Source organism: Phalangium opilio, unplaced genomic scaffold (assembly GCF_054372755.1).
Source record: "Phalangium opilio isolate 3A_F unplaced genomic scaffold, DU_Popi_V2 ptg000003l_1, whole genome shotgun sequence".
NCBI lineage: Eukaryota > Metazoa > Arthropoda > Arachnida > Opiliones > Phalangiidae > Phalangium > Phalangium opilio.
In genome coordinates, this window is record NW_028324145.1 from 6,678,203 (window position 1) to 6,701,998 (window position 23,796).

At 37.2% G+C, this 23,796-nt stretch overlaps 2 protein-coding genes across 4 annotated transcripts in view; both read right to left on the minus strand.

Moving 5' to 3' along the window:
* ArfGAP1 (ADP-ribosylation factor GTPase-activating protein 1) overlaps positions 1–17,614 on the minus strand; it is a 58,322-nt gene extending 40,708 nt beyond the window's left edge. For 2 of the 3 annotated variants that reach the window (XM_089838780.1, XM_089838775.1), the window contains exons 1-10: positions 17,457–17,614; positions 17,002–17,112; positions 16,894–16,917; positions 16,543–16,800; positions 16,171–16,469; positions 15,836–15,950; positions 15,694–15,750; positions 15,153–15,218; positions 14,823–14,882; positions 14,036–14,187 (exon numbers count right to left, since the gene is read on the minus strand). In XM_089838780.1, coding sequence (XP_089694906.1) covers positions 14,036–14,187; positions 14,823–14,882; positions 15,153–15,218; positions 15,694–15,750; positions 15,836–15,950; positions 16,171–16,469; positions 16,543–16,800; positions 16,894–16,917; positions 17,002–17,061 — 1,091 coding nt within the window. In that variant the 5' untranslated portion in view covers positions 17,062–17,112; positions 17,457–17,614. The remainder of the gene's footprint in view (positions 1–14,035; positions 14,188–14,822; positions 14,883–15,152; positions 15,219–15,693; positions 15,751–15,835; positions 15,951–16,170; positions 16,470–16,542; positions 16,801–16,893; positions 16,918–17,001; positions 17,113–17,456) is intronic. The other variant, XM_089838778.1, reaches the window with a different exon arrangement.
* Positions 17,615–18,160: 546 nt separating this feature from the next.
* On the minus strand, positions 18,161–22,266 carry LOC149717389 (ornithine decarboxylase-like). The gene is made up of 7 exons (XM_089838782.1): positions 22,107–22,266; positions 21,519–21,716; positions 21,240–21,425; positions 19,937–20,033; positions 19,459–19,843; positions 18,732–19,379; positions 18,161–18,654 (listed from the first exon to the last, which is right to left on the minus strand). Exons 3-7 carry the CDS (start codon positions 21,327–21,329, stop codon positions 18,504–18,506), a joined length of 1,371 nt encoding a protein of 456 aa, XP_089694908.1. The 5' UTR covers positions 21,330–21,425; positions 21,519–21,716; positions 22,107–22,266; the 3' UTR covers positions 18,161–18,503.
* Between the last annotated feature and the right edge of the window lie 1,530 nt (positions 22,267–23,796).

Genomic DNA, 23,796 nt, shown 5'->3' on the forward strand with positions numbered 1-23,796 from the left:
CTTGAGGATGCCTGAAAAACCGTACTAATTTCCGACGTATGCTTAAGTCAAACTAAATTATAAATTCCTCCCACTTATATATATATTTGAGAAAGTTAGCTGTTTGTTTATATGATTCTTCTTTAAGATCTACACAATCACAATTCATTAATTTCAGAATTTGATTTGATCAAACTGCATCGTTGATATCAGAAACACGTGGGGAAAGATAATTCGAAGCGCTTTCGCTGAGGTTTTCTCAAGGCTGGGTCCGAGAACCCCTTTATAGTTAAGCATCGTTTTATGGCAAATGAAAATTGCAAATAGGTTAGTTTCCAAAGACTATTTAATGTTTAGTGTCTACATGGACAGGAAACTCTTCCCGGTTTCCAGGCCCTTAAAACAAATCTCGGTTGTAGTTTAGTTTAAAAAATGCCACTAGATGCTCCCATAATCGAGGGGTGGAGTTTACTGGCCCCTAAGCTTAGCAAAGGTTAGCTTTAAATTGGCCCTTATGGACGAGTTCTAATTGGCTCCTGCCTTTGGCAATTTAATATTAGTGTGTAGAAAATCAGCCAGAATGTTAGGGGTGGCTCAGGAGCCGACAAATTCTTCAAAACACCGGAGAGCGGGCATTGCCTGAACTAAGACCATTAGGCCTGAAGTACTTGAGAAGGAAACATCAAATGCGAACAAGACCACCAACCGTTTTGACTATGTAACTTGCAATAAACGATTTTTTCCAAGTTCTAGCTTTCACATTAGGAAACAGTTCCACGTAAAAACGCATTTGGTATAAAAAGGAGAAAAAAATATCTATTCCGTGGAGGCAGGCAACCTAGGGTCTCCAAGCCCTTTCTGCTTTTAACCACGACCTAAATGCCTTAGAAAAAAAGAAGGCTAAAAGTTCTTTTTCGATAAATGTGTTCTGGGGTTTGAAAAAAAAAAAAAGAAAAAATATTGTGGCTAAAATGAGAAAATGATTCTTGTCACCCCAAAACGACATCTGGTCATAGGGTTGACCTCAATAGACCAATTCGAACTGAACACAGGTTTGAGGTTTCGTCCTGGAGCGAGGGAAATTACCCAGTATGATTCCCTGGAGGTCATTTTCGAAATGGTCTATAACACGAACCACGAACCAGTGATATAGTTGTATTTATAACGAAGTGGGAAAGTTGGGAAAAATAGCTATAATCAGGAGGAAAGCATTAACGCTGGAAATCCTTGTGGTATCGCAATGACACTCGGAGATGTGCGATAAGTTAGTACTAAGGGTTCGAATACAAAAAAACGAGCGAATTCAATAGAGAGCTTACAATTGGAGAAGGAGCTGAGTCTAGAGACATAATTTACGCAGCCATATTGGTGGGTTTAAAGCAGGAATGAAGCATGAGACCACCCAATATGGCTACCAGAACACCGGTAAGACTTGGGTGGGTATGACGTACTACTATTCCATCTGAAAGCTCTCTATTGTGTTTTACCCAATTATTAAAAGCCCCATTACCAAAATCTTCAATTCTGTTGAATTTAAACGCTAAAATAATATCTTTTTAAAGATTGTTTAAAGATATTGCTTCAAATTCAAAAGTATTATTTAATAATACTAATTATTTCTTATGAAACATTTCATGACAATGACTACAATTCACGCAAAATTCTGCAACTGCTTAATACATATAAAAAATACTAACAATGGTGGCCATTTTGGCCAACTCTCGTGACCCACTCCTATCTCTTACCTCGGTTTTTGAGGGCGACCATATTGTAAGTCGTTAGCTAGGGCCATACAATCTAGACTACCAACATTGACGTCACGTCCCCGTAGCTCCTCCCCACTCAGTACCACCCTATTGGTCGAAAAACCCTTGAGATTCTGATGGAGAAAAGTACCCTCTATAAAACAGCTCATTAATCACCGCATTGGGTTAAAACAAACAAATCAAACTCGAGCTGACTCAGCTGAGCTTATCACAAATATTCAACCTAATAAATTTAAACCACCCTTAAATATTCCCATCTAAACTCTTCTAAAGAATTACGTTTTTCAGCTCTGTAGCAAGAAGTGATATCTAGTTTATTAGGGAGAAGGTTTAAGATGCCCAAGTATTCGCGCGCCATATTCCCAGTCCCCCTTTCAAAATACAATGGGGGACCTAAAAGGAGGCCGGGCTATTTCATTACACTCTCCTCAGTCGGACAAATACGGAATTTTCGTCATTGGCGTCGCGCTGACGTGAGTATTCAAGAAGCAATGAGATGCTGGTTGTAATTTAGAGGCGGGGATTAACTCCGGACCTACGTTTGGACTGGAGATAAAGCTAGAAATATGGCGAATTTATACCTTCTCCCTAATTAACTAGATATCGCTTCTTGCCTTTCCCTGTAGTATGTTTGATATTATACCTTTTCTTTAGAAGTTTTAAAACTTTCTCAGAGATTAAACGAGCTCTGCTTAAGTACACATACATATAAGAAGGGGGCCATACGTTTATTTCCATCGAAAAATTCAAACAAAAAGAAAAGGGGGTATTATAATATAAAGATGGAAAGGAAGACTCGATCCTAAACCAGTCGCCACGTTGCTATGAAAGGAGATCATAAATTTAAGAAAAATGGAAAACCCCAAAAAATAAGACCCAAGTTAGATTTTGGTCCCTGTTTTTAACAGAGGAAAAAACTATCTTCCTTGCCTGCATGGGAAGAAATTTGGGCCATGTGTAATTTCTTCTAGTTTTAAAATAAAAATCCCAAAAAAAAGCGAAAGATACCAATACAGGGTGTTCCAAGAAGGATGGAAGGACCATGGATATGTATAAATACTAACATAAGTTTATAAGATGTGTTCCATAAGTATGACACTAACTATACTTCGTAATGCTGGAGAGAGACTTACAGCTCGAGATAACTAGTTCGAGAACGACAAGCCAGAATTGAAGTCCTACACTCGATGGTTAGTTTTGCAGGACTTCCATCTTCTCCTATTAAGCCAGTACTAAGCCTTTGATATGCAGCGCCTCACCAGGCGTCGCTTTACCTCGAATCTATGACCTACGTCACTTTATGACAAGCTCCAGTTTGTAACCAATGACAAACTTAAGGTACATATCTTATGAACTTTTGACACTAACTATCCATGTTAGAGCCGAAGTACATGACATTTTGACCTAAGGATGCCCCGTTTGCAAGTAATGATTGGAGTGTTTTACGGATGGCCCCCTTAAATATAAGTAAGAAACTGAAAGACAATGTTAAAACACAACCTAATCATAAACTTTTCAGCGTGTCCTGTCCCTTGGGTGCAAAATATCCTAGAACATTTTCGACTCAAAATTGATTTCTAATAGAAATTAACCCACCCATTGTACCGCGGTGTCCTACCACCCATTTTTGCAAACACCCTGTATATACGATCCCGTGTACAATATCCTAGCATTCAAAAGAATAATAGCAAATTTTCTATAACTTTTCCCCCAAATTTTTTTTCCTTTTCTTTTTAAAGGCCATGCAGGAAAGCCCAAGAATAAGAAGGCTTCTATGGGCTATGGCGTGAAAAGTTGAAAGATGAATCTATCTATTTTTTCTTCCAAAAGAATAAAAGAACGAAGGCATGCCCCATATAGAAATCTGCCGAGGATTATCGGAAAAACAATTGATTTCAAAATCGAAAATCCCTCCAAGGTTACAATATTTTTCGAGCTGTGTTGCATTATTAATGTCTAAATTTGGACTATTTTTGACTGCTTTTTTTTTGTGAAACTGGAATTATATTTTTAAATTATACTCGGTGACCGTTACATCTGTACATAAATCAAAATTAAGCGTTCATAGTTTTATAGAGTAGTGGCACTCCAAACTATTTTCCCATAGAGATTAATACAGTTTAAGGCATGTAGCTGCAGCCACTACTATATTTAGCTTGAACTTTCTTAGTTAATGTTGTAGAGACCCACGTGATCCCAAGGTTAACTACGTAACCCATAAACTACAAAAATAGTCACAACGCAAGCATTTCATCAAAAATAGTATTATGTTTCTAAGTTCTTCCACTTGGAATCTTTAAAGGCCGACTTCCATCGAAAAGGGTTCTTACGAACTGAAAACCGTGCATCGAGAGTAACAATGGAGCGACCGTGCCGATTTTCGAATCCCCGCTGGACAAAATTTTGAGGGGTTCTTACGAACTGAAAACCTTGATACGGGGGTTCTTACGAACTGAAGATAAACAATAGATATTTTCCTTCAGAGGGTCGTAAAAATCGGGAATAAAATATTTAAGAGACTTTCTATTGTTTATCTTCAGTTCGTAAGAACCCGCATAGCAAGGTTTTCAGTTCGTAAGAACCCCTCCTAATTTTGCCCCAGTGGGGACTCGAAAATTGGCACGGTCGCTCTATTGTTAAGAATCGATGCACGGTCTTCAGTTCGTAAGAACCCTTTTCGGTGGAAGTCGGCCTTTAACTTTGCCTTCTACTTGAATTAAAGGGGAGGAAGTGTAGAAACCATCACCCCTGACGTCATGCATAATGCATTTGAACTTGGAAACCACGTATCATTGACGTAGCTAACGACCTGCCCAGAGGACTACCGCGACCCGAATTTAAACAAATTCTCTTTGCCTGTTCTGAACGAGTAGACCTATTGTCGACGGTTGTACTTAGAGATGTGGAATTACCGTAATTTTTAAAAATTGTAATTTACCGGGTAAATTACCGAAACATTACCGGTAAATTACCGATTAAAATTTTGGAATTACAAAAATCATAGTAATTTATGGTATTTTATACTTTCGCAGGCTTATTACCGCGGTAAATTACCAGTTTAGAATTACGGTAAGATATAAATCGGTAATTTACGCGGTATTTGGTAAATTACCGGTAATTTAAGAACGGTAAATTACCGACTCACATCTCTAGTTGTACTATAAATGTGAATAGACATTGAAACGCGAGGGAAGAGAAGCTGGCGGTTTAAAGGAACTGCAAAGAAGGCATCGGCGGCTAGGTAAAAATTATATGAAATACGTCACAAACATAACGTGATGCGAATATACAAAGACTCCTCATGGAGTGGAACTGGAAATCTAGTCCTTGTTTTTCGCAAGATTGCTGCGCCAATTCCATGAAGTGGTAGTTTTTGTCTTTTCGAAATAAAACGAACTAAGCTTCTTTCAACCACGCCTCTCCTCGGTCACGTGCCTCTGACGTATTTCAAATAATTTTTACCCACCCGCCGATGCCCTCTCTTTACAGTCCCTTTAACTAAGTTTTAAGGCCCTCCCCTTACCTTCAATCAGATATTAGTATGGGGCCTACATGGCCTCTTAAAGTCTCCAAGTAGAAGAAGAAACCGATGTATTCTTGATTAGAGTCATAAGTTATTCCCTCCTAGGCGACCCCAACACTGTAATAAAGTATAGGAAATCGAAAATTCCTTCAAGCGTGTCCACCACTGACGAGGGGTAAAAGGAAGGGGGGGGCGGGGGTACGCCCTAACCCAAATTGACCCCTTAATGACCCCCGAGGAAAAATATGAAAGCGACGACGAACCTATAAGCTTTATATAATGGGTTCGGACTTAACCTTAAACCGAGTTAGGGCGCAATTATGGCTTGTGTTATTGAGTTCAACGTTTATTAGCCTTTAGGAGGAAGTTTGATACTGTAGCCGGACTGTAGCCGGCCCCATTGCTATACTGAAACGAAGGATTCATTTCGGCTGAATAGGCAAGAAATGGCTCGTTTGAGTCGATTTCAACTTTTCCTATATATATATAAAAGGTTTCCGTGCCGAGAACCGATGCGATGAGTTTCCCTATTCCAAAAGTATATTAACTAACCTAAAGAAGTTATCATAAACCACGAGTTTCACAGTCGCAACTACTCGAAGAATGTACGTAATTACTAGTATCAAGGATGATTGGGGGGATAGATAAATCTGAGGGAAATAGGCGGGCTAACTGTGGAACAACCAAGGTCCGGTGGGAGGCTGGAAAAGGGGGATGAATACTCGGAAAAATGGCGGGCAAGCTACTTCAGACGAATCATGACGACCGCCCGCCATTTTTTCCGAGTACTCCTTGCCCATTTTTTAGCCTCCGATCGGACCTTAGTTGTTCCACAAGTTAGCTCTCCTATTTCCCTCCTTGCTAGTATGGAAAGGTCTACCGAAAGGGTTGCATGGTATGAGCTAAGTACAGCGGTTTCTATGACAAATCAATTTAGACTCGCAAATGTAACTTATATAACATTTTGACCTCAGGGACAACCCCAAACAAGTTAATATTAGTATAGACAAGTATGGACATCGTATATTTCGGGTTTCTCAACTTCTACCTATACGGTTTAGGAGGTCCATTTCGTACACAAGCGGAGAGAGAGCGAGAGAGAGAAATGGTTCGTCGCAGTTAAAACGGGCAAAAGGCCTAACTACCATACCAGTTCGGAGAAAACTAAACGACTCCCATTTCTATTTAATCAAGTCAAATGGGAAGTCGTTCATCGCCCGTAATACCATACCATGCCATACCCAAAAGACTGCATGGAATCTCGAAGGATGAAAAAACGTAGTAGCAGTAGTAACATCATCGAAACCGTAGGGGGTGTAGCTACTAAAAATGCTAAGCCTAACTCACTTTACGCATCGTGATGGCATATATTACAACACCGGAAGACATTCATTTTCTAAAGTACACTACAGCACTTTCTCTCTAATCTAGTTGACGTATCGTTTTTGATATTGGAATAAAACCAATAAAGAACCTGACAGGGGGTCCAAAAAAGAAAAAAAATCTCTCTCCCAGATACTTTTTGATACAAAATTAAATGAAAATTTCAATAACTTAGGCCACTCCTCCCCGAGTCCCAGAATCCCAGATGAACTTCGAGCTCCGCGTTAATACCATGTTCATGAAAAAAGAGTCCCTACTTCTCCCTATGATATTACCAAGAACCCACATAGCACTTGAGAACGTATGACGAGCCATCTAAGGATCCATGAGTTCATACCTTTCGCACTTCGTCGTTTTAAGCCAGACAATAAAAACACCTCTAATTCCCTGACTTTTCCAGGTTTTCTTTGACTTTCTATGTTTTCACCGACCGTTCCAGGTTTTCCCTGATGTTTTTCAACGATTTCCCCTGACGTTTTTAGGCTCAAATGTTATAATTCTAAATATATGAAGGGGTGGTGTAAGTAAACAATTTAGTTTAAATCACATTTATTATTATTTTAGCTAAAACGGCGATTAAAACGTCACCCGGATGGATGGTTGAACCGCGGGTTTTAATCAAGTCCCCTGACTTTGATGGAATTTTCAAACTTCAATGACATTTCCCTGACCTTTTTTGGCCCATTTCGAATTTCCCTGACCTTTTTTGGCCCATTTCGAATTTCCCTAACCTTTCCAGCCTTTACCTTACCTGTGGCAACCCTGATCAATGTATGCCCCAATTAATTTTGTCAAAAAAACATCCCTGATGACGTTGTGATAGATCAATAACTACGCCTCTAAATAACACTCCAAACAAGAATGGGTATTTTACGTTCGCGTTGAAAAACAATTCATGAAAGAACGCCATTATACCCAACCAATTTTGAAATGCCAAAACCAGAACAGTCTGGCGTTGTTCAGATCAGTCCTACTTCTACCCTTAGTGTTCTTTCACAAAACTGCGCCAAAAAAAAACCTATATAGCCCTAACCATCCACACGAGTTAAATTGGTAGAGGAGACGACGTTAACTTTATCTTTCTGACAATATGAGGGTCATTTGAACCAATCAAAATCATTTTCCGTGACAGTTTAGGCTTTCTTTACAGCCTCAAAAGAAGAGAAATAGTTTGTAAGGTGCCAAGACTGGAGACAAATGGAGAAGAGAGGCTATTGGCGATTTGAACAGTAAATAGGGGTGAATTAGATGATACAGACTTGGATTCGATTTCTATCGGAGGCGGCCGCGAACTAGAGTCTTGTTGCCCTGATTATCGACTTCCCCACTGCAGGCTAAGAATTCAACCTGAGTGACAACTTATATACGTACAGTCAAGAAGCGATATCTAGTTTACTAGGGAGAAGGTATAAGATGCCAAAGTATTCGCGCGCCATAGTCTCAGTCCCCCTTTCAAAATACAAAGGGGGGGCGTAAAAGGAGGTCGGGCTATTTCGCCTCTCCTCAGTCGGAAAATACGTAATTTTAATTTTTTATCATTCGCGTCACGCTGACGTGAGCTTTAAAGAACCAATGAGATGCTGGTTGTAATTTAGAGGCGGGGATTAACTCCGGACACGTCTACGTTTGGACTGGAGATAAAGCTGGGCATGTGGCGAATTTATACATACTCCCTCCCTAGTAAACTAGATATCGCTTCTTGTACGTACAGTATAACGGATCGAAGAAGAGGTTTTTCCGAAAACACCATCTCTTACTTTTTGTCGCATTCGGATTTTCTGGGGAGGACGGAGGGCAAGAAATAAGAAATCCCTGTATGTCAGGACTGAGGAAATAGCTAGGACCAAATTAGGGTTAGCAAGGGTCTACACTATTGGGGGTTCTTCTAGACTTTCCTATCGCGCCTTGCGACGAACGTCGATTGAATTAGCATTAGCCAAAAACGTATATTAAATCGAAGTCCTCTTTCTCGGGTTCTTTTATACAAAGGCCCAACCTAACTTACTGACGTTACTGTGTTCAAAGTCACGTTGTGATGTTAGTTTTCGGTGAAAAACACGAGATCAAGTCACGTGGCTTTATTTGGCCATGACTAGCGAGCAGACGAAATTATAGACCAATAACATTAAGGGATAAATGGACAATCAAAACCTAGAGAGAGCTTTCAGTTGGAGGAGGAGCCGAGTCTGGTGACATAATTTACGCTGCCATATTGGTGGGTTTAAACAGCAGGAATGAAGCTGAGACCACCCAATATGGCTACCAAAACAGCGGTAAGACTTGGGAGGGTGTGACGTACTTCTATCCCATCTGAAAGCTCTCTATAGGAAGGACCAAACCCTTAACTAAGCTGATCCAAGGTTTCCAGTCTACATTATAGAAGGCAAATAGTCTCCACTCCTTTCGCATATTTCCGTTTAATTTATTTCTGATTAGCTGTATATGCTTAACTTACAGAAAGTTGAGAAAACCTTCTGCAACAGTAAACGCTTTGGGCGTGTTCAAACTACGTAATTTTTTCCTGAAAGCCCTGACTTTCCCAGGTGTGATATTCTTAGGCCAAAGGTCACAACGTTGTAGCGTACAACTTTAGAATTTCATTTTAAAGACTTCGTTTAACTCCTTAACCTTTTTAAGACCCAATTTTCAGGTTTCCCCTTTGACCTGTACCTGTACCTGAAGCCAACCCTGTTGGACGAAGTTTGTCACCGAATAGTTACTAGTTCGAACGTACCTACAGAGAGAAAACTACTTGCTAAAATCAATCAGAGAAAAAACAAACTCCAGTGTAGTTGTACGGTGCAAAAGTATTTATCGAAGATTGAGGTAAAGCAGGGTAGGGTTAGGTAAGGTTCACCTTTTCAATCATATACTTCTACCTCAAAATTGCATCGAATATCTTAACGTTCAGGACGGAGGCCAAAGTTAATTGAATTCGTTTAAAAATGATTCCCAAAATGTCAAATATCTCGGATGTCAACCTCAATGGTCTAGTGAATTTGATGACCCTATTTTCCGTTGCCGCGTGACTCTACTTTAAACATACCCCAGCAACGAGTAAGTATGGGTCTACCGTCGGCATTGCGAAACACTATTTTAGCCTCTTTTCCAACCCCTCTTGGTGTGTTTTCTAGCATGAACGAGGTTGCATGACGTAGTTTTGCCATTAGAGGCATGGGCTATTGAGATTCTTTTAAATGCGAGTGGGGAAAAGGGGTGAAAATCTCTCCTACTAAACGTCAAACCGTGCTTAACCAATAGGGTTCCTTCTTCTGTTAGTCTTACACTCTGTAAAGCTCGCCGCCATTTTGACTGAAGGGGTGGGGGGAAGCTATCTTAGGGCAAACTCCTATCGCCTCTCAATATTATACGAGATGAGTTCAGGGTACAGCTAGAGATCACAGCATGCCATGGTTTCTATTATTTACGTCTATTTCCACAAAATAAGTTATCAGATGGCGCCTCTACATCCTTTTTTTTTAACAAAGGAGGCACTCTTCTATACCCTGACTTATAGAGAGCAAAACAGCCTTATGCTTTTAATCATCTCCGTTTTCCGATCGTCTCCGGGGGATAAATTTCAAGGCGCAACAAACCAAACGACGCTTGAAAGATCTTACGATGGAGAGGGGCTAGCGTCTCGCGAACCTACGCTCATCAAATTAAATCTTTCTAATTAGAAACGTTGCGCGCTTCAAAAAGGCGACCCTGATTCTCAGATAGAGTGTTTATATTCGCGGGTTCTTAGCCTTACGGCTATACTTCACACCCTGGCACTTAACCACTCTACCCTGTCCCTTATTAACACCATCCAAGAAATTGCGTGGTGGTTTTCGTGAAAGAACGTCTTATACAGACAGATCTTCGTTATTATAACTTCGGGGAAAACGCAGGATCGTGAGATACAAACATCCCAAAGATAAACAACGCGTTTTAATTGGATCTAATTAAGAGGAGACTAATCAAACAGGCTTCCCACAATTTTCAAATTAATTCCCATGACTTCCCCCAGGTATTTCCTTGACCAGTAGTTTACCATCTTTTATTTGAATAAACTCTCTTTGAAAATGACCAGTATACATGCTAGAGGAAAATTACCTTACATCGCTTGCATGTCTTTTAGGACTATTTTAAAATTACCTATTTCTATATTTCCAAGACATTTCACACAAATTTATATACGACACTATAGCAAGGTACGCTCAGAAATATCACTTTACTAGTGAACCGGCGACCGCTAACACCGTTTAAAGTGTGAGTTACAAATTCAATCATCTAGTAAGTACATATTAGCAGAAGGGGATAATAATAGAAGAAGGATGACACTCTGTATCCTCTTAATACAGTTATGTAATTCATGATTATTCCCAGGCGAGGGACCCCTTTTTAGTTTTGCTCTTCGCGCCACTCATCAAACTTCAAATGGGCATCGCATACACCGTGCTAGGGTGAATTCTATAACTGTTTGGAACTAAATCCTCAGCAATCAACCCACAAACCTTGATTTTCTTGACGTGGGACAAAAACCCACAAGCGCATGCGCCTTGGCAAATAGTTAAACGCTAATAGAGTTATACGACGAGGGAACTATTTAATCGCGTATGTGAATCGGTTTAGTAACCTTGCATGCTCCAAATGTAAAAAATATGTTGCAAAGAATACTCCCTCCCCCCTTCCATAATTTGTGGTACACTTCTCTCTAAGAGAAGTATTATATACTTTTAACATTAAATAGTTCCTTATAGGCAATTTGGCAGAAAAAAATAATAAAAGGAATTAAACAGAAGTCAAACCTGCTGAAAATATTGTTCCCGGCGGCCACCATTGATTGTAACATTTGAACGTTGTTAATAAGTCAACTTAACACACGGCAATACTCTTTTAAACACGAAGCAGTACCCGGCTACGTATTTCACGAAATTACTCTACCAGAATAACGGCGCAGCATTTCTTTACGTACGTATCAGCATCAGTTTAACTTAATCGAAAGACAAGTAACTGCCTCGAGGTTGGTTGGTAGGTTTGTTTCTATCTACGACGAGCTAAACGATGAATCAAGCAAAAGCTGCAAAACACAACACTTTCACGAAAGCTTTGCCTATTGGAGAGCAGAGCCGAGCCCGATTCCTTGTTTAAAAATTAACCCGAGACTTTCATCGGAGACTTAGAAAAAGAAGGCCTGCAGCCCCGAGAAGAGAAAATGTGAATTCCTTAGCGTTGAATAAGAAATAAGCTTCGGAAGAACAAGAAAGAATAGAAAGGAAAGAAAAGAAATAATACCATTTCGGTTTGTTTCATCGTGGCCGTGGGGAGGGGGAAGGTCTTCTTAAGTCTGACCAGACATATTCATAGGGGATGAAAATATAAGATTCTAATGTGATCACGTGACCCCCTCCCGGCAAAATACGTATATATTTTTATACAAAGGGAACGTGAAAGCGACGCCATTATTTAGGCCCAATGTAAAACTATTTTCAAGTTTTGGAACTACAATTTAAATGACCAGACATATTCATAGGGGATGAAAATATAAGATTCTAATGTGATCACGTGCCCCCCCCCCCGACAAAATACGTATATATTTTTATACAAAGGGAAGGTGAAAGCGACGCCATTATTTAGGCCCAATATAGAACTAAACTATTTTCAAGTTTTGGAACTCCGATTTAAAAGGCAATAAAGACGATTTCGAAGTAACTTCAGGGATAGATTTAATTTAAGGACAGAGTAATGTGGGCGCGCGTCAACAAATTCCCGGACCCCCTTCCACGGGACGGAGGGGTATGAAAGAAGAGGCGGGACATAGCGACAGAGGTAAAAAAGGGTTACGTATTTTTCGCCGTCCCTGTCAGCAACGCCATCAAAACGTATGGTTTAAGTGAGCCAATGAGATAATTTAAACTTTTCGTTTCTTGTTGGAGGGAGGGGCTCTATACTGGGTGGTCTATGAGTCAGACTGAAGTAAATACTAACCGTTCTCCATTCCTACTTCAAAAATTAAATCCATCCCTAGTTTAGGTTAAAAATATAGGATTTTATAGGAAATTTAGGACTACTTGGTATGGTTTTCTCGCAATTTTAGGGGGTCATCATGAAGTTTAAAACCAAAATTAATTTCACACCCCCTTTAAAATATTTTGTTACGAAAGTTTCTTTTAAGAATGAAGTAAACCGTTTTCCATTCCATTTTACCTTTAAGCGAAAGTTCTCATTGTTCTCCGCGAAAAATGGAATCAAATTACAACTAGGAAAACAGTTCTCTCTCGTCTGTTTTTTTGATGACGCCTTTTAAATCATCTCGGTTTTCCTTCCCCCTAACCCTAATTTCAACCTTTGAGGCCACACAGAGAATAGGAATAGCTCTCTCGATACGCTAGACTAAGCTCGAGACCTTTCAAGGATTGTTATTGAAATTTTTAAAATAAAAAAATATGACATTTCAAAAGAGAAATATAATTTTTTTTTTTTTCAAACAGGGATCAGTTGTACCTCTACTATTTAACTACGTGCTTTCACATAATAGTGTCTGACCTCAGGTGAAATAAATTCTATCCATAACTTACAGAAAGAATTTAAAAAAAAAGACCTACGGAGAACGGAGAACGAAAGCAAATAGTAACAGAAATTCTAGAACTGTCATAATTTGCTTTGCAAACAGTAAACATCAAAATAATGTTGAGAATATGCTAAAGGGGCTTGCAAATATTGCAATGTTCGGAGTTTTTTTAAACTATGATTTAAGTTTTTCATCCCGAGCCTCGTGGAGTCTTGGATTAAATACAACTACGTAGTTGTATTTAATCCAAGGTGGAGTCGTGGTACAAAGACACGACCATTGACCAAGGCTTAAGAAAGTGTAGAACTAAAACAACTTAATCTTATTGTTCCACCCCCAAAAGCGCTCCCGCTAAATACGATATCAAATCATTATATAATCATGTGTTCTAAAACACGACCAAGGCTTAAGAAAGTGTAGAACTGGAACAACTTTATCTTTTTGTTCCACCCCCAAAAGCGCTACCGCTAAATACGATTTCATATCATTATCAAAGCATGTTTCTAAAACACGACCAAGGCTTAAGAAAGTGTAGATCTGTAGAATTGGAACAACTTTATCTAATTCTTCCACGCAGAAGCGTTACCGCTAAACACGATTTCAAATCAAAGCGTGTTTCTAAAACAATCGCCAAGCGTGTGTAATTCCGTCTCTAATTTTACTTTGTTGTCAACAAGTAAATGGTATAGGGGAGCGTCAAAGCATTGCGTAGACAGTACCCAAATTCATGCCATCCCAGCCCCAAAGAAGCTCTTAATCTCATAAAGAGACTAGAGTTACGCGATTGAATTCATTTTTCGCGAGAAATAACAATTAAAAATCACAGACCTGTTCTTCGCAGATGCAGTTGATCCCGTTGGCGATCCTATAAGAAGGGACGATCTTTCCGATGGTGCACCTTCAGCCGTTTCCAAAGTAGTCGCCTTCTGGGCAAAGACCGAGGACAAATCTGATAAGCCTTTGCGACTGACATCTGCAACCTGAAATTATTGAATAATACATTCAATTAAAGCTAAATTTGGCATAAAACTATATTTTGACTCCGATTTATTTAAACGAAGATTAAATTAATTTAATTATTTGAAGATTAAAGACGTACAAAAGTACGATTAGGCCTATCAGTAGTATCAGATCTAAGCCTTGGCTGACACTTATGTATGTTTGCTGATTATGTCTTTCAGAAGTGTCAGTTTTATAAACTTTAATCGTTATTAAAATCTAGGTAGCTTAATTAGGGTTATCTCACCGTTTTTAGTTAATAGTTCTCATTAAACAGTATTTAAAGTTAAAACTAGACTTAACGTGTCAGCGTTTCTTTCCTCACTTCATAAAACCTATTTCTAAAATTCTAAATGCAGATGGAGCCAATGACAAAAATTCAAAATGGCTACCAGTTTCCCCGTTTTTCAAAAAAAAAAGGCGGGAAATTTTTTTTGTTATTTTCTTTGTAGAAATTAATCGTTTCGTTTTCTTATTATTAATTATTTAAATCTAATCAAAATAACGAAATAACAAAATTTAACTTGACATTCTTAAAAAAATATCATTCCCAGACAACACATTACATCCTAGCAATAAAAACTAAATAAAAAAAAAATTAACAAAATGGACTTACTTTAGTTCCAATGGTGGTCACTTGACCCTGGATATCATTTATTAAAGTTCCATCCTTAACCTACAATCAATGGCAAAAGAAACGAAAAAAAGAATGCATGCAATAAACATGCAAAAAAATTAAGAAAAAAAAGAAATAAAATAATTTTAAATAAATACTTTTCATCTCAACATTAAAAGTACTTATAACAATATTGAACAAATACTACCTTAAAAATTTAAAATGAATCTCAACTTAATTTTAAAATTGGTTTAAAATTAATAATACTAATTACAATAACATGAAAAACTAAGATAGAAGTAATATTTAATTATAATATAAAAGTCTTACCTTTTCATTAACAGTTTCTGTAATTTCTACAACTTTCTGGGAAGCAATTGAACCCAATTTAACAGCCTGAAATGAAAATATTTTAAATAATTAAATTTAACACATTAATATTAACTTCAAAGAATTAAATTTAACACATTAATATTAATTTTAAGGAATTAAATTTAACACATTAATATTAATTTTAAGGAATTAAATTTAACACATTAATATTAATTTTAAGGAATTAAATTTAACACATTAATATTAATTTTAAGGAATTAAATTTAACACATTAATATTAATATTAAGGAATTAAATTTAACACATTAATATTAATATTAAGGAATTAAATTTAACACAATATTAATTTTAAGGAATTAAATTTAACACATTAATATTAATATTAAGGAATTAAATTTAACACACTAATATTAACATTAAATAATTAACTTTAACAAACTAATATTAACTTCAAAGAATTAACTTTAACAAACTAATATTAAATTCAAACAATTAACTTTAACAAACTAATATTAAAATTAAAAAGAAATGAGCTTACATTTTCACCAGCTTTTGAAGCTATTTTTGTTGCACCGGATGCAAAAAGTGAAAGACCCTATAAAGAAACAAATATCCAAATAAATAATTAAATAAATTAAGTACTTAATTAAATTATCTATCTTAAAAAAATAAATTCTTACTGATGAAAAAGAATTCCAAGCACCATCAAAAAACTCTTGAGAAGTACTACGTGGAGGGGCTTCCATGGTGTAACCAAAACCAGAGTATTTACCCCCTTGGTTTGGTGGAACTCCACTAAAAAAAAAATTAATTATTACCTTAATAACAATTATTAATTAATTAATAAAACAATTAAAATGTTTACTAAAAAAATTAAATCATTATATTAATGATAACTGACAATAATTAATAAAAGAATTAAAAATGTTTACTAAAAAAATTAAATTATTACCTTAATGACAATTATTAATTAAATTAATTAATAAAAGAATTAAAAATGTTTATTACAACTTACTCTGGTCTACTGGCATTTTCTTCTTGAACTCTGGAGAAGAATCCATCTCTCTGAGTTGAGATATACTCCTGATCTTGATAACTTTGATATCCTCCAGTTTGATAGGAATTATTTAAATTTTGATTGGTAGGATTAGGATTAGGATTATCGGTATAAGACTTTAAACTGGAACCAGAAGATGAAGATCTCAAATTTGTAGAAGAAGAAGAATTATTATATTTTGGAATGACATTAGCGGAATAATTTCTAGCGGAGGACGTTTCTTCTGACCAAGTTTCCCCTCTCGCTTCGGTAGCAATCTTAAGTTAAAATTAATAATTTTAATTAAGCCAGCCAAAACTAGGCTACAATTAAAATTATTATAATTAATACCTTGTCTCTATATAAAGCCGCGGCTTTAGTATTATATTTCTCAGTTAAAGTCATATTCGAATCCCAATCAGATTGAGACGCAAAAAACTCTTTGGCTTTACGATTTCCACCAGCTTTCATTTTTTCAAGCTCAACATCTTTCCATTTATCCATGGTAATGGACCGAACAAAACTAAGGTGTACCCCTAAACTACGATGTTTTCCCGAACATTCTAAACAAATCCATATGCCATAGGAAACACTGACCCACTGAGGATTCTGTCAAATATAAACTAATTGTTTTAGGCCTAATTTTATTGAGAAAAAAAAAAAACAACCCACAAACCCTGGACTAATTTAAATAATACTCACATGTCCACCACATTCAAAACACCGCTGAAAAAGTAGAACAACATGATTGTAATGAAATGCTTGATTTTGATGTAAAGAGTTATTTTTCTATGGTTTAAAATCACCTACCGTATTATCGTCTTTTGTCCGAAGTTCCTGCATTATTCGTCGTGTCCTTGGGCTTGCCATTTTTGACTGGTAATTGTTTAAATCAGAATGTATGTCTCTCAAAATACAAAGCTTTACAAGGAAAGAGGAAACAGGTACATAAATAGTATGTTTGGAATATTTAAAATCGAGTTAGGCTTAGCATTTACGCCTTAGGAATAATATAAACGATAAAAATGAAGAAATAAAACCAGCTAAACTTCTTTTGATTCATATGGTAAAGACATCAAGGAAAAACATTAAGGGGGGATTTGTATGAATGTAATTACAGGTTTTAAACCCTAAGCCTTGGCGATTGGATCATATGGAACCGAATTAATGGATTTATAGTGAAATAATCATTCTGATATTTTACATACTGGTTTTAATACATTACATACTATATTAATAAAATTAAATTAATAGTAAAACCTTACCCAATATGGAAAATAGTAAAGATTTCTGACTTAAAACGCGACTGAGCGGACCGCTTTAAAGCCCCACCAGACTTCTTACGTCAGTAACGTCACAGCCGGAAACGAATCAAACAATCAGATTATGGGCTGGGCTGTTGGGTGAATGTCACGTGACTCGCGCATAAGGTGGGAAATTTTAAATTCCTTAACCAACGTTGTTCAATTCGTGCAATGGCGGCCGATGTTAAGCCTACTTTTGTACAAAAGTAGGCTTAAGTGTTTTTCAAGCAAATTTCGCTGTATAAACGTAAGTTTATGATAAAATAGGCCTATTTATAGTAGTTTTAAAGTAAATTTCGCCAAGTTAACGTAGGGTTATGATAAAATAGGCCTAAATATAGTTTTGAATTAATTTTCGCCAAGTTAACCTAGGGTTATGATAAAATAGGCCTATTTATAGTAATTTTAAAGCAAATTTCGCCAAATAAACGTAAGTTTATGATAAAATAGGCCTATTTATAGTAGTTTTAAAGTAAATTTCGCCAAGTTAACGTCGGGTTATGATAAAATAGGCCTAAATATAGTTTTGAAGTAATTTTCGCCAACTAAAAGAGGGTTTACGCTATATATATAGTCGTAAATAAGCAAGTTATGGCGTTATATCATAAGCCGTAGTGGCCGTAGTGATAGGCTTATGGTTATATGTATTGAAAGAAATGTCTCTGTCATAAATTAAGATATTTTTATTTTAAAAATTACGACACGTTTTAATTGTCACAATATTATTGTAGCAAAGTACAAATGTTAGCCTTTTAATAAACTCGAATTGGAACCCGTCAGAAAACACTTGGGTTTTTAAGACGGAAGTATTTCCTGGAAGCTTTCGACATAAAGAAAAACAAAAATATACCTAACCAACCAACCAACCACAACAAAAAAACACCCAAAATATAAATTTACCACCAATACGCGAGAACATGGAATGTTTCAATTTTAATTTGTTTAAAGAATTAAATCTTGTAAAGGTCCACGAGACAAGGAGTGTTTCCAGATTGCTATATAAAAAGTTCAAGCCGAGAGTGGTTGAGAAACGGGCAAGACACCGTACAGATTCATGCCAGAGGCGTCCAATTGCGGCAAACCGGCCATTAACTCGACTTCGCTGATGTCAAACAAGCGAACTAGATCAGGCCATGTTGGTAGTTGTTGCAAAAAGACCCTGAAAATATAATTAATAAAACCTGTTAGCGCCAGATCAATTACATAACGTCTCTCCTCCGATAACAACAAACTTACAAAGTCTGATACGGAAGAATGAACTTCAAGGAAGGTTTCTGGAAGCCATTGAAGGTTGAGGCTGCCGCGATGGTATAGGCACCCATGTCTTTAAACGCGATCCATTCTCCAACTTGCATGTCAGGCAAGAAGACGCGGTCGATGATACGATCCATACTGTCACAGGTCGGACCCCAAAGGCTGCATTCGCGTTCTGGACGTCCATCTTCGATCAAAATAGGGGTGGCAGTAACTTCAGCGTGGTCAAATACAAGGCAGTTGAAAGAGCCATAAACTCCGTCGTTCAGATAGTACATAACCAAGCCTTCCTCTCCTTGCGGATTTTTGGCGGCTTCGGTCATAAGGCCATCACGCTTAGCGATGATGTTGGCGCAAAGAGTAAAGGCAGAGGCGACGAAATAACGTCCAGGTTCGGCAATGACCTCGACACCAGTTCCAACCGGGAAATAGCGATCCAAAGCGGAATTAACGATGTTGGCGACTTCTTCAATGTAACCGGAGGTGTTACTGTTTCCAGGGAAACCACCACCAATGTCCAACAAGTTCATGGCGAATCCAAGAGAAGCACCATAGTCAAACAAATCCCTGGCGTCAGCGATGGCGCGGGTGTACGATGTAAAGTCCCTGCAACCACTTCCAACGTGGAAACTGTTGAAGAAACACATTTGTTAACTTACTTGACTTCCAATCATCCAAATTTCGTTCCTAAACTCGTTCCAACTCTTACCTAACACCCACAACTTCAACACCCAAGGCTTTAGCAGCGTCTAGAAGCATGGGAGCATCCTGAGGTCGGCATCCGAATTTAATTCCCAAAGCGCATTGGGCACTGGCATCGTCAGCTCTAATACGAATGACCATTTTAGCATTGGGATGCAAAGCCTTCACTTTGTGGAGTTCAGCTTCATTGTCAAAGGTCATCATGTTAACACCGGCGTTGCTAGCGTGCTTGATGAAAGATCTAGTTTTGCAGGGGTTGGCATAGATGATGCGCGAGGCGTCAACTCCCAAGGATAGAACTGATTCTATCTCCCCTTTGCTAGCGCAATCGAACCCTGTTCCCAGGGCCGACAAGAGTTCCAAGATGATGGGACAGTCGTTGCATTTGACAGCTGGAAACATAAAGAAGAACAATAATAATTAATTAATATAAAGTCAATTAAAAGATAAATAACTTAAGATAAACAAAAGTGTTCAAGACTTACCGTAATAAGGATGAACACGTGGCATCTTGAGCTTCCATAGTTTGTATTTGTACACGATATCAGATAAGTCAATAACGTAAAATGGTTCCTCCTGATCCTTTTAAAGATAAGGAAGTAAAAGTGATTAGGATAAAAGTAGTTTTCTATGGTTTTCTCGTGATTGTTCTGGTAAGATTATGCGAACACTTGTAATAATGACTCAACATGTTTTGTATATATAGTACATATAGATACGTGGAGGATTCATACCACACCATTTACAACCGGAGGCCAGGGTACCATGAGGACAAAAAGCAGACGCGTTTCTGTCCCCCAGGTAGCTTGGTCCCCTGCTGTAAATGGCATGAATACTCCATATAAAAGTACTTCTCCATGTTTTCTCGGAATTGCTTTAGTAAGACTCTTCGAACACGTGTAACAATGACTCAACATAATGTTTTGTATAGATAGTATACACAGATGGAGGATTCATACCATTTACACCCGGAGGCCAGGCTAACTGGAGGACAAAATGCAGACGCGTTCTGTCCCCCTGGTAGCTTAGTCCCCTGCTGTAAATGGCATGAATACTCCATGTAGAAGTACTTAACTATGTTTCCTCAGAATTGTTTATGTAACATTCTTCGAACAATTGTAATAATGACTCATAGTGTTTTGTATATATAGTATACAGACATGGAGGATTCATACCATACCATTTACACACGGGGCCAAGCTACCTGGAGGACAAAGAGCGGACAGATTTCTTTCCTCTGGGTAGCAGGGTCCCCTGGTGTGAATGGTATGAATCCTCCATGTAAAAGTACTTTTCCATGTTTTCTCAGAATTGTTTTTTTGTAATAATAACTCAACATGAATGTTTTGTATAGATAGTTCACACACATGAAGGATTCATACAATTTACACCAGGAGGCCGGGCTACATGGAGGACAAAGAGCGGACAGGTTTTTGTCCTCCAGAAGTCCAGGTAGCCCAGTCCCCTGGTGTAAATGGTAGGAATACTCCATGTTGTTTTGGTAAGACTCTTCAAGCATGTGTAATAATGACTCAACATAATGTTTTGTATAAGAATAAAGTATATAATGTTTTGTATAAGAATAAAGTATATAATGTTTTGTATAAGAATAAAGTATATAATGTTTTGTATAAGAATAAAGTATATAATGTTTTGTATAAGAATAAAGTATATAATGTTTTGTATAAGAATAAAGTATATAATGTTTTGTATAAGAATAAAGTATATAATGTTTTGTATAAGAATAAAGTATATAATGTTTTGTATAAGAATAAAGTATAGACTTACTGGTTGGGAGGCAATCTCTTTTACAACATCTTCCACCTGTTTGTCAGTAGTAATTTCCAATGAAGGATTTCCGGAAGTTGGGATTCTCATGTTGAATAATTTAGTTGAATTCGGTAAATACGAGGAGCGGAAAATAAATATATCACTTAAAGAAATCGTCGAAAGGTTCCAGGAAATACCTAGAGTCTGAAGATTAAAATTAAATAATTAGAATTTTTGTGGTACTGGTTAAATACTTAAGAGAAAAATTTGGTTTTAAGAGATGAAAAAAACACTTACTCGGCTAACACCAGACTCAGTCTAGAGATCGGGAGATCAAATTAAGTTATGAGAAAATTATAGAGAGTTAAAGAATGACTCGTGACTAGAAATCCACTAGGTTTCTGGTCAGCTTGTTTCCCAAGGTGGTTTTCCTCCGCACTGTCGCACTACAAACGAAAGTGGTGCGTCCTCTGGGGCAGCAAGGAACTGTGTCCCCTGTAAAGATTCAAATAAAAAAAATGGTTTAATTAAAGGTTTAATTACTTTTTTACTCATATACTAAAGTTGACTTTAAATTACGCGATTTGAAGCCATTTATTCATTTATTTTAGAAGGTTTAAACGTATAAATTAATTATAACGCGAAGAGTTAAGTTAATTTATTCAAATTTTACTTCTCCATATGGAGACAGATATTAGAGCCGGAGGCGCGAAAGATACGTTTTTTTGCTACGCGTAAGGTTTTGGGCCGCGCTCATATTCTCATAATGGCAGATCGCCAATTTATTGTTAAGCCTCGGCTATGGTTTCGATCGCCCGTTTTATTAGTTTTCGCGACTAAATTTTGCACAGTTTTAACTATTTTAAGAGAAATTTTGATATTTACCTGATGGAAGGCTTCCCACCGGTTAATTCTCGAATCGTTTAAGGACGGAATGGTTAAATTTTGTTAAACAGCGGAAAAGAAAGCTGAGAGCCAGTTCGATAAGATTGTAGTGTCGTTTCAATGAAGACTGGCGGTTGAAGTGAAGGAATCGTGACGAAAACCGGTTGCTTTTATAAGAAACTCCGTATGGGGGTTTGCAGTGGAGCTCCCACCTTCCTGATTGGTCGGTGTTACAAACAGATTCGATCACACCGCCCTTTGATAAAAGCCGCGAGTATATTTTGCTATTACTACGTCAATATAAATTGAAATTAAAATTAATATCGAGTTGAATTTTAACGCAAAACCTATTTTAAATAAAATTAAGAGTCGAAACAAGAATTAATCGTTACTTTTAATTACCGATTAAATATTTTTCCATATTGCTTCAAGGACAGTTTCCCATGACGTCACTTATACCACTAAGCGCGGGAAAGTGGGATCGTCTCTGTCTCTAGAAGCAATTACGAAATTAGATATTTCCCGGGAACAATGAATGGAGATTAATTATAGGGTGGTAAGCTCGATTATTAGCCAATCAAATTCTTCGAATCAGGCAACGCGGTACTTTTAATCGCGTAACGTGATTGGTTTTACGCAATAATGTTAACTTTTGGCGCTCAAAGTCTACGGTTCAAAAATCTTGAAAGAAAACCAGTTCAAACGGGAACTTTTTTTTAATTATAATTCAAAGCAAGAACTGGTTTAAACTAAGTAATTAAGCAATTACACTTAAATTAACGATTCAAATCGTAGAAAATTAGTTTCTACTTATTATATTTGACAAGGAAACATTTATTATAGTTTTTGTTTACTTTTGTTTATAAATCACAAAATAAACAAGATAGGCCTGAGAACTTTTACCGATTATCACAAAAATGCTTGCAAAATTAACATAAGGGACTTTTGTTTTATTTGCTTTGTTCGGTATTTAAAGAATATCAAAGAGAAAATTAAACTAAAACCTTTTGAACTTCGGCACTTTATTTTTAGTTTTGTTCCTAAAAACAATTATTTGTGTAAAAAAACCCAACCTATTTAATTAAGCCAACTTAAAAGCAAACTCGTTTTAAAAGTCAAATCAAATTTCCACCATTTCAAAGTCGACCGCCAAAAACTAAAATAATTACATCCAAAATTAATACTTTAATTTCCCGCCTGTAATATGATACGCTATGGATCCAATCACCGAGGGTCACCTGACCAAATACCGGTTGAATCTAGTTGAAGAAGAAAATTTAGGTTTTAGGACCGGGTACTGTAAAATTTTCCTCAATATCACGTTCTTATTACGTTTGAAACGCAATCATTGGTTCGAGTGGTGTGACAAAAATTACGTCGATTGGTTGATTTATCGGCGATTTCTGGGCATGACACAACCGATAATTTGTGGAAGTGAGGGGGGAAAAGAGGCTTTCCTGGGAATCTTCGTGTTCGTGTAGACGCGAAGTAAAGATGAATGAATGAATTATAACATCTTCTTGGAGTAACTAAGTGAGGAGGTTTAGCGTGCTTCTAAAATTATAGAAACTACAGAATAGTATGCACTAAAGAGGCTAGAGAAATTTCTTTAACGGCGCTTCACAGGGTTGCCAGTAATTGGTTATTAGGGCATCTCCTGCAGGTTTGGAACTGAATTAACACTGAATCG

Bases quoted from the DNA above. Each gene is read 5' to 3' on its own strand.
- LOC149717389 (XM_089838782.1), bottom strand. From the start codon at position 21,329: ATGAGAATCCCAACTTCCGGAAATCCTTCATTGGAAATTACTACTGAC. The intron at 19,380-19,458 runs GTAAGAGTTGGA...TTTCTTCAACAG, and splicing joins GTTGAAGTTGTGGGTGTTAG to TTTCCACGTTGGAAGTGGTT. The intron at 18,655-18,731 runs GTAAGTTTGTTG...TTATATTTTCAG, and splicing joins ATTCTTCCGTATCAGACTTT to GGTCTTTTTGCAACAACTAC.